The 11807-nt window shown below is 36.7% G+C and overlaps 1 protein-coding gene across 1 annotated transcript; it reads left to right on the top strand.

Annotated features, from left to right (window-relative positions):
- Nucleotides 1-6019: 6019 nt before the first annotated feature.
- LOC108675841 (zinc finger and BTB domain-containing protein 7C) lies at nt 6020-11699 on the top strand. The gene is made up of 6 exons (XM_018163881.2): nt 6020-6223; nt 7389-7478; nt 7935-8531; nt 8764-8916; nt 9218-9292; nt 11099-11699. Exons 2-6 carry the CDS (start codon nt 7398-7400, stop codon nt 11558-11560), a joined length of 1368 nt encoding a protein of 455 aa, XP_018019370.2. The 5' UTR covers nt 6020-6223; nt 7389-7397; the 3' UTR covers nt 11561-11699.
- Nucleotides 11700-11807: the final 108 nt, after the last annotated feature.

Raw genomic sequence — 11807 nt, 5'->3', positions numbered from 1 at the left:
CTCTCGCCATGTCGTATTGTGACATTCATATACCATGTCATTTTATGTTATACTTGCCATGTCATAGTTGTTATTCGCCATGTCATATTTGATTCGCGCCAGGCCATATTGTGACACTTGCCATGTCGTATTTGCCACTCCCTGTGCTGTATTCTGTCACTTAATTGTTACTACTCGTGCCATGTTGAACCATGGCTCCCCCTAGGCCCCTTTTTGCCATTCATCAACCTAATTTACTAATAAAGCTTAAAAGCTTTGCGGACTCATAATTCCATAATTGTGAAGAGGTGACGATGAGCTGCGCCATATTGCGATGAAGGCGGATAAATGTAGATAGACGAACATCATCCGACATATGCAGCTGATGTAAGTTTCATACCAAATAGGTTTTTATTAATTGGATACTTCGCATTTGCGTGGGGACTCTACATCTTGGCGCGAAAATGACGACCACGTGTTCTATAGATTGACACTTGTGCATCATGATACTGACAATTTGTACTTAATTGTGTATCTCGACACTGATACTTTATACTCAGTTGTGTGTCTTATGCTCACGCCTTTTAGCCAATTGTTTGCCATACCATTTGTACCTTCCTTATTCAAGGCTTCACATCGTACAGAAATTTTTTGGGAAAGTTTTCACAAATTTTTTTTTGTGCCGTTTATTCTGCTTTTGATGCTGCCACCGCTTCTGGGAACACGTTGAAAATTTTTTACTAATATGGAAAGAAATGTTTTAGAGATTTAATGGGCTTTTAATAAGGCAATTAAGGCAGTTTGTATTCCTATTTTTAACAGTCTTTAAGCAGTTATGTATTCCTATTTGATTTATCCAAATATTGTGAAATAGAATCGCTAGTCATTAATTGAAGAAACTCGATGTTACTTTAAGCAATGATGTTTATTTATTATGGAATTCGCTGTTAAGTAGTTATTTGAAAAAAACACCATCAAAGTCATCAACGTTGATTTGAGACTGCTTTCTTCTCCTGAAATTCTTCTCAGTTAAACTTTGGCCTGTCCAATTTCATGTGTATAATGTATCCTGAAGTATGACTGTTTGAAATATGTAGTACATTAATTGAATGTCTTCCTCCGTAACTTTCCTCTTTAGTAATTTTCTTGTGATATGAATTTATTTGATGTTTTTAGTTATTTTAGTTAGTAATCACTCTTTATGAAAAGTGATGCAACATTAAACCATTAATCTTCACAATTCCATTGTACGACGTTTCGTCATCATCGTGTTTTAAGCCAAAGCTAATAATTCTTTGATGTCAATAGATAATTTCTATTAGGATTGCCTAAAATCAATAGGTCAGGAGCGAGTTTTTATTTCAGTATAGCGCAACGCTGCACATTACGCCCCTGAATGTTTATGATCATTACGTTTACTGAACATTTTACTCGTAGACTCAATATTTCGGAAGAGAAGCTTATTCATTTCTTAGGTGGAGTGATAAAATATTGGAGGCAGTAACACATCACTGACTACCAATTAAATTATGGAAATGATTCACCATTCACGTTCAATGCAGTGTTTTGTCTACATTTTAGCATAAAAAGTAGGCGTCAAATCATTTAGTTCAATGTTTAGTTTTATAAAAAAATTAAATAATTTGTCGCTGACATCTCTATTGTATTGTATTCTACTCAGGTGGCAGCTTCGCCTCAAACAGCCTCGCCAAAGCCTTACATAAAGTTTTCTGAAAACTTTTTCTTGCAGATAAAATTTTATATATAAAATATTTGAAAACTGAGTTAGTTAAATTGCATTGCATTAAATCGGTGCAAGCGGTGCGCGTATTTCGAAACTGTGTTAAGAAATACGTTAAACTGTGTTAAGAAATATCAGCTATTTCATCTGAGAAGAAGCACAACGAGTTTCAGATTCAGTCCAGTCTTTTCAGCTTAATTGGGAAGGCAAAATAATCATAATTTCCGTGAATGATTTTTCAGTTTAATGGCTTGAATTATGTAAGTGATTCAACTTACAGTCAATAGCTAAATTGATAGTTCAATTCATTGTATTATTTCGATAAAGCCTCAGTTTGTTAAGTGACCAACCATCTCTTCCACCTCGTTTTTGGCCTATATCTTCTGCATGACTTCAGTCGTCATAATATTTCTTCAGCTCATTACTCATCAGTCTGTATCAGTGTCGCAGGTATCCTGTGTTTGCATTCATATACGAAATTCTCATTACGATATTTTTCATTAGTATTTGGAATGGAACTGGTGTGTAAAAATAATGAGGTGCCTCGTGCCAGGTGATGTCATTTGTTATTTAGAGTCAACCTGTTTCGTTCTGTACAACCTTTCACAATTATATGATCGCTATGAAATGCATAGAAAGAAGCATGGGGAAATTTTTCAAAGACAAGGTGAATTTCTTTCTCGAGGTAACACATTAATAATATTATTTGTAGGGAAAGAACATGCACCTCTTGGCATGACTGTAAATTTTACATTTTCGTGTGATGGATAAGGACTATCCATGCCAGGTTTCCTCGATCTAGGAACTGGATCATGGAATGGAAAATGATTTAATCATGTGTGTCCTGAACCCTATGGGCGCGTTTGTTCGTATAGACATGGATGGCATGGCTAACCTGGGCCTATACTTTCAAAAAAAGTTAAGAGATCGTAAGTTCATGAGCCAATCATTGACGACCTTTCAAGCAAAATCCACCAATCATAGACAAGAAAATAGAGCGTAAGTACTTACGTTCACTTAGCCAGTTTTGAAAGTATGGCCCCTGGTCATCTTCTGTGATGCGTTCGCCCAAATCGTGTAGGTAATTAACGGTGTCTGTGTGTCAGTGTGCGTGAGTATGTTTCTTAGCAAAAGTTTTCGGAACCAAACGGTTAAAAATGATGAAACAATTAAAAAAATCTTCCCTCATACGTTTCATTTAATCCTTTACAGCACGACTCGTCACATTACTGTTAAGGGGCATCATATTTAACGACTCGACACATTACTATTGAAAGCTTCCGTTAATGCCGCACAAGTCACCACTTGGCAGCATCTCCACTTAACTCGCCGCTAGTTAATAGAAACCTAAGAATACTGATCAGAATTACGATTGGTAGCTAGCTTCGATTTCCGCAGATTAACAAAGAAAGTTTTATAATCACGCTCGAAAGTTATGGCTTAATTCTGCTTACTAAATACATAGTTTTTATTGAATGTTGAATACTGGCGACACAAGTTGTGGCGACGTAAGTGGCATTGACGGTATATAGTGGAGAAGAGGTATCGAGGAGATATGCGCTATGTAAGAAGAGGGGTGCAAGTAAGTAGGCTTGTGTTTGCAAATACATGTAGCTTTTGTGAGAGTTGTTGCGCATGATGGTTGATTGTAACTAATTTCTTGTAATATTTCTCAACATATTTATGCTTCCAATTCGCGTACGACAATCATAAAGATAATTTCTTTGACTGGCGACCATTTTTTATTCGATTAGATAATTTCTAAACCCTATTTAGCGTAAGTGCTAAAAAAATTCTACCTACTCCTTCAATAACAGACATCTTTATTCAAAGATTAATATATGCAAAAATTATACTTACACATTAGGTAACTCATAGATACCAAGATGAACAACAGCGGGCAGTAGGATACCGAGTTATCGCATGCGGCTTTTTTCAGTCCTTGGGTAATTCCGGTGCTCATGGAAGTGTTTATTATACTAGATTACTCGTATGACAACATTATTAAACTATTGACACGTCATATATAAAGAAATGGTTTTAACCACGCAAAATCAGGGGTTAGAATTTTATAGAACTTGACTAAACCACACACTTCGTGTGAACCCGTTACTTTTAGGCTTTGGCACTGCAATGTTCCTGCTTTCTTGAAACTCCCAGGCAAAGAAGCGTTTGTTGTTTGTTTTTATACTAACTTCAATGCGTTGAGTCCCATCAAGCGCCTCTCAATGCTGAATGTGTACTAAGCGCGGCAAATAAATCGTCTCAATTCTCCATACATTTTCCAAATTATGTTGTTTGAGTGTATCTACATTGTACTTTCATCCTTGAATTTGGTAGCAAGCGTCTTCCAAACGTAATAAAGAAAACATGCTCAACCGAATAAATGAGAATGAGATCGGCGAGACAAATGAGAAATAAAATCGGCGTTGCACAACTAAAATTAATGTAGACGACTTTAGAGTTCAAAATAAGTGTAATTTTTTTCGGAAATACGCCCGATACCGAAGCTTATCTAAGGCACATGCAAGCAAAAATGAATTACTCAAAAATATTTGGCACCGGGGGTTGGGAGGGAAGTGATTACTATTAGTATAGTATAGTATAGTATCCTCGGCAATAAAGAATAGGCCTGGATAGGCCTGTCGCCGATTCTTGTACTTTTCTTGTTGTTACTATTAAAAATACTGAAGAAGGTTTGCTATTTGTAAGCATTTTCGATCATCGAACACTTTAAGGGACAAATTCTCACTTACTTTGCTATATTAATATAATAAATCAGGTGAAATTGACAATTCCTCTGTATTAGCAGCTCAAGGAACTCACCGAAATGGTTTCCAGACAACTTCTGAAATTACCCCTCTCTGATGCCCAATCCCATTACGCAAACGACGTCGACTCAAATGAATTTTTTTTTGCTGAGGCCTCAAGCAAAATAAGGCGAATCTGATGTAGCGGATCTGTCTATTCCTTTTATCTTACATCTTTTTATATAAGTATATCTTTTTAACTAACAGGCTAATGAATGTTTTTGAGATCACTCGTACCTTTCGTGCGCAACCTGTATACGGAATTGTATTGATTAAAATCCACAGAAAAATTGAACTCCATTTGTATGAAAAATTCTGCTTTGTACTATTTTTAAACGGATGCCCGAGTATTTTTTTTTAATAATTGGTGTATGCAAGTCAGTTAGGTAGCTACTGTCTTTCAAAAACAAATCAAATAACAATAAATGCGTACAAGCTCGTTAATATTAATCAGTAGAAGCCATCGTACAAATTTATTTTCATGATCTTTCATCTCGGATGGAGCACAACTTTGCTTCAGGCTTATTCAGGCAGAAAACTAACCACATAAATCATAATAGAATAGAATAGAAATGTCGGCACTAAAGAAATAGGCCCATGGCCAGTTGCCAATTCTTGAATTTTTCGTGACTTGATTCACAAGGGATCCGTAATTGGAACCCGATCTTTCCATAACTGACACTCGGAGTGTCAACGATGTTATCAGGGCGGCTGTTCCACATGTCGTGACTCGAAGCAAGAAGAAATGTTGTCGAATGGATGTGTTACAACGCAGTTTTTTTAGTTTATAGCCATTACCCCTGGTGTTGGTTCTTGTTTCAAATTCTAGTAATCCTTCTGGAACCTTGTATACCATGCGTATACTTGTACGCTTAACTGAGTTCCCAACGCAGATGTCGATAACAGAGGCTTGGAAGCTTCATAATCTTAAATCTTTCCTCATAGGAATTGCCTTTCAAGCCCGGAATTATCCATGTCGCACGTCTTTGAACACTCTCTATTAAATTTTCGGTGACCANGTACTGATATTATCTACTTATATTTCAAATTTGAAGAAAATCCGTCCATTATTGACGGAGTTATGCGTGCCAGAGTTGAAAATTAAGTTAGGTTTTCCATTCGAGCTCGCAGGCGAGTTCGCACGCGAGTTCGCTGAAGTGTCGGACCGGTAAAAAAATGTGAATTATTTTATTATGATTAGCGAGATTTTTTTAGAATTCTTGATGCAATATGCGTTTTGTGAATCTTTTCTTTTTAATTCCGTTTTAGAAGAAATTTCATTCATCCGGAGTCCGGACGCATTATTGTTGTTATCACTATCCTTATTAATACCATTTGCATTTTTATGCCTTATTTACAATTTGCAAAGCTGATTGATTCATAGTTTCACAAAAAATTGTTTTTTCACCACAGAATTTTTGCTGAATTTTCATCAGTAAGTTGATAGGAATAAGTGTCATTCTGACACTCGGTGACAGACTGACAGGGACACAGGGTGACTTCTTACTTGTGTTTTCCATCACTCGCAAATGCCAAGTTGCACTGTCAGTTGTCACGAAACAGCCAATTGGTCAAAATAGTTCTCAAGCACTCAAGCAGAGTCAACTTGTCAAGCAGTGAAGCACCTAACTTGAAAATTTGAAACAACAGTGCATGCAAATCTGGCCTAGTGCCCTAGTTCATGCATTTCTAGGTCTGTTTTTTTTTTCAAATTTCTTATTAAAAACTAAGGAAAATCTGCCGAATTTTACTTGCATTTTATTTTTATATTTTTTGTGAAGTACAGTATGTATACTGTACAACAACCAGGTTTAGTTGGCTAATAGATTCAAATATATCTACTATTTAAGCCACAACTTAGCTTTCCTATAATTTTTGGAGCCACAAGATTCCCATTAGATAAATTATATCCTCCTCTCTGATTATTGATAAAACTACATGGATGGGCAATAAGATTCTCAAAGCATAAAAATTTGTCACTGTGGTGCCAAAAGATTTTATTCACAAGTGAAAAAAGTTTCTAAATGGCTTGCTATTTTCCTTCTGGCTGCTGATCAGCATTCACAAATAAACCTATACCAGTAACCAGTATACCAGAAAATTTGATAAAAGGTACCCATGAATGAGAAAAAATGCCCATGCTTAGCCTTATTTGGAATATTAGGCAAAAGTTTCCTAAAAAAGCAGGCAAAAACAATTGTTCAATCCAATTGTCATAATTGTTTCACTGACAAGCACGGATAATATCTACCTTTAGCGCCTCAGCTAAAGGTTTCCTGCTATTTCTGGAACCGCAATATTTCTGCCAGATGAATAACATCCTATCCAATTGTGAACAAATGTGCACGATTGGGCCGCAAGATTTCAAATGTAATAAAAATTTGTCATGTTGGAGCTGCAAGATTTCCGAAACAAGTAGGAAGATTCCAGTCCTGTCAAGATTGGATATTTTGTACCAAAGTTATTAATGATCAATTCCTTAAATAAAGATGAAATATGGATCTGCTTGTCTGTTATTTAAATACAGTACTTTGTTATGCTCCACACATGATTTTCTAACACCATATCTACAAGACTACAATTAGCGGGGTTCAATTGTATGAAAATAACTATTAACCTGTTCTAATCTATTAAGAAAGTTGTGATTCAGTTTTGTTTATAAAATTGATTTTATTGAAAGAGTCAATAAAATTGAATTGATATGGTATTTTATTTGGATTCCTTCTTCCCTTCAAAATGTGATACTAGCTATTTACTATTAATTCAGGCTGGGACTGTACACATAAAAATTTATGTAATTGAATGATTCCAGATTACAGTACACATTTCAATTGAGCTTATTAGAATTTTTCTTTCAGAATATCAGGATGACTGCTGGACTTTTGTCACTGAAATGGAACAACCACCAGTCAACTTTTATCAGCATGTTAACAGACATCAGGTGTAAGGTCAGTATTGTTGTGATTTACCATTGAATCATCTATTTATATCATAGAATAATAAGCCAGTCATACTACTAATGCTAATTTTTTTATTCACTCAGGGCATCAGCTTTGATGTAGAGTACCTATTTGTAACATTTTACCTTACTTTTGATTCCATTCCTCCCACTTCTTTTATAGTTACCAAATATGAAGTTTAATTTTCAGACAAATTTGCTCATATTTGGTTATGAGATAATAGGCAAAGTGTTCCGATCATATATTTTTGTAATGTGCATTACTTTTTGATTTAAATACCTAGGTATATATTTGAACTATGGTATGCATATGATTATTCTTAATGTACAAATTTGCCTTGGCTTTGAAAAAAAAAAAATACTTGAATGTTCAATTGACTGTTTATTTGCATATGAAACTGAACATTGGAGACATTATTAAAGTCATGATTTTTTTCTGATACAGGAGTCACTGAGTGATGTGACACTCTTGTGTGGGGACAAATTTTACCCTCTTCACAAGTTTGTGTTATCAACATGCAGTGAATATTTTGAGAACATTTTCCAAAAAACAACATGTAAACACCCAGTGGTAGTTCTCAAAGACATAAGTTCAGAAGATTTTGAAGCATTGTTACATTACATGTACATTGGTGAGGTCAATGTGGTTCAGGAGAAGCTATCCAGCCTCATAAAGGCAGCAGAGAGCTTGCAGATTAAGGGTTTGGCTGGTCCAGATGATGTAGAAAAAGATGTGTCTAGTGAAAATCCTAGTCCTTGCCGTGCTAAGAGGGTTCTCAATGTTGCTAAAGAAGACATTTCATATTCTAAAAAGAAGAGAAAACTCTCCACCACATCGTCTGAAGATGGTGGACATCATTCTGATATCACCCAGACTCGTAGTGATGGGAAGAGATCTAAAAGCTTGAGGCTTAATGCAATGAAAACTGAAGACAGCAACACAATTCTAAATCCAAAAACAAAAGATTTGCATGAAGATGTTTATTCTTCTTGCATGGAATCAGAAGGAAATTTTATTGAAGTAAATCAGAGTAATGGCCAGGTGAGTGAAATTTGAACAGTACTTTATGAATTCTTCTTTTTCATAGTTTCTCATTGAGAAACCACTTCAACCTGTTTCATTCCCAGATAAAAATGATGATTTGATTATGCTAGTTAATTTGATAGGTACCGGTAGGTACTGTAAACATAGGTAAGGTTTGTTAGTCATTGATTTTATTTGATGGGATGTATCCAACAATGCATGCTCAATACTGGTAGTATTTTCTTTTCAGTATGCTGATGTCAAAGTAGAACCTGAGGAAGAAGATGTTACTTCATGTTTAGATCTTCAAGATTCCAAACACCTCCTGCAGGGGCAGTATTTAGATAACAACCAAGACAACGGCTCACAGACCGGGGAGTCTCTGGACCCTTCTCATCTGGAGGTTTGTGTTCGTATTCCATTCGGAATGATGATGTACAATTTTCCATCCCGGAATGTGCTTGCTCCTATGTATTGATTTCTAATAAAAAAATTACATACCTACTGATGAAAAGTTTTTGATGTGTTAGTTGCTCTGTCAGAAACATAACATTTAGTGAATAGACTGTATTTGTGTTATTATCAACACACTTTCTTTGATCTATGCCCAAAAAGTAGTGGTTACAAGAATTGGTGATTGATGAAGTTTTTATATTCTATTTCAATTCCATGGATAGCATCTAATTGTTCCTATGGATGTGCAGGTCTTGAGTGGGTGGAATGAGTGCATTGGCAACGACACATTTGAGAGCTCGCTGTCTTCCTACCAAGAGCATTCAGTGAGTGTGCCTTGTATCAGAGAGCATTCAGTGAGTGTGCCTTGTACTTAGAGAGCATTTTATTCAATTATACTTTTTCTTGCAAGTTTAATGTCTTACTCAGATCGGCACTAAAAATATAGGAGGTCGTTAGAATCTATTTAACAGGTTTTTGATATATCGTACAAATTGGCACTAAAAATCTAATGTCATCAACCCAAGGAGGTTGATGACATCATGAGTCACTACGGCGCTACTTGTGTTCCTACTCTTACTCACCCATATTATAACATTACTTATGAGTAAGTGCTTAAGTTATATTCTGCAGAGGTCGTACTTGCCTTAGTGCTCATAGCGGCGTAAGTTCATATAGCGACCTAAGTACATGTACCTGAGCTGCCTAAGTTCATGCAGCGACTTCAGTGCATTTCGCGACCGATTTCTCATCTGGGATTGGTGGGTTCAGTTTGCGATCCGTCATTGATTGGCTGACGGTGTTACTGTTCCTGGGGCCATACTTTCAAAACTCGCTAAGTGAAGGTAAGTACTTACGCTCTATTTTCTTGTCTGCGATTGGTGGATTTTGCTTGAAAGGCCGTCAATGATTGGCTGATGAACTTACGATCTCTTAACTTTTTTTGAAAGTATAGGCCCTGGGCAGCAAGTTTACAATGTTTGCTCACCTATTGTTACGGGTACAAAATTGTACTACCTATTTAGTGACGGCTTTGAGATAACAATATTTAATTTTCGAGATAAAAATAACATGCGCAGAGAATGGGTGGTGAGCGAGAAGAGCAATAGTCTGTGCTGATAAAAATTGGTAGTCTATGCGATATTAGCAGCTCTTTGTTATTAAAAATCTAGAGTCTATGCAAAATTATCAGCTCTTTGTTATTTAATTTTATCTTGGTGTTATCAAAGCACGTCGACTGTTGCTTTATGGTGGGCAGATGTATGTTTCTTTACCAATGTGTTTTTTTACGATGAAAAGAAACCAAGAGTTAGATTGAAGAAAAAAATTACATGGGTGATATTTTTGATGAATTGATGCCATCAGTAGACATAAATACAACGTCGGTCTGCAAGAAGACATAAATACAACGTCGGTCTGCAAGGAGACATAAATACAACGTCCGTCTGCAAGAAGACATAAATACAACGTCGGTCTGCAAGAAGACTTAAATATAACACCGGTCTGCAAGAAGACTTAAATACAACATCGGTCTGCAAAAAGGCTTAAATATAACGCCGGTCTGCAAGAAGACATAAATACAACGTCGGTCTGCAAGAAGACATAACTACAACATCGGTGCCCCACGGTGTTACATCAGTACAACATCTCAGTCGCATATTTGACTGATTCAATTTGATGACCTCTCACCTCGGTGTAAGCTCTGGAGAAGCGACCGCGGGTGCGGATGTCATTTTCTTGTACTTTTCTATTGTTTATATCTATTTTATGGTTGTATTACAGTCTGTTCTAGTAATCAGGATTTGTAAGCTCAATCCTTCATTCAGGCATTCTTCATCCTAATTTTTTTATTTTACTATCAACTCTTTTTGTAATATAAAACATTTTGATGCTTAACAGAAACATTAAACATTAAATTAAACAAAACATTTTAACTCTTAACAGAATTAACAGAAAGTTAATTCTTATCAGAAAATTCTCACGTATAATTTTCACTATTTATTCCACAGTTAAAAAACATTCTTCACTAAAATGTAGTAACTGGAAACTTGATGATTTTTTATTTTCAGTAGAATTATGGAATAAAATGAGTTCTCGAGAGTTTGTCTCATTTTCCTGTATGTTGGTTCCAGGTTCTGAGCGATCCGTGCGCTTCTGCCACCGACCACTTCCCGCATGCCGAAGCTTATCTGGAGGAAACCCCGAACAACCTGGCCTTTTCGACAAGACTTCTCAATTCTGCTTTCCCTTTAACCATCCCTCATCAGCCAGTTCCTAGATCCTCCCGTGGCAGAAAACAATCTTCATCTTCACATTCACATTCTCGCAGTTTATCGGCATTTGCTCACAGTTCTTCTTCGTTACAACGGAACACGAGTGTTCGTAGTTCGAGTTTCTCAGGAGCAAGGATGTTGCACTGCAGCGTATGCTCCTACACCACCAACAGACCTGCCAAACTCACCATCCACATGCGCACGCACACCGGCGAGAAGCCTTTCGCCTGCCACCTTTGTTCCTACCGCTCCGCTCGCAAGGAGTCCGTCCGGACCCACATGCGCCTACATGATCGCGATGCCAACGCCAACCTCATGTGACTCCGCTAAGCAGAGCGCTACAAATAACTTTGGTGAGCAGTGCGCTACAAATAACTTTGGTGAGCAGCGTGCTACAAATAACTTTGGTGAGCAGCGCGCTACAAATAACTTTGGTGAGCAGCGCGCTACAAATAACTTTGATGAGCAGTACACTACAAATAACTTTGATGAGCAGTACACTACAAATAACTTTGGGGGCAGCGCGCTATCGACAATAATTTTGGTGAGCAGCGTGCTTAAAAAATTA

The sequence above is a fragment of the Hyalella azteca genome, unplaced genomic scaffold (assembly GCF_000764305.2).
Source record: "Hyalella azteca isolate HAZT.00-mixed unplaced genomic scaffold, Hazt_2.0.2 contig16219, whole genome shotgun sequence".
NCBI classification, from domain to species: Eukaryota; Metazoa; Arthropoda; class Malacostraca; order Amphipoda; family Hyalellidae; genus Hyalella; species Hyalella azteca.
This window is presented reverse-complemented; position numbering and strand designations above follow the sequence as displayed.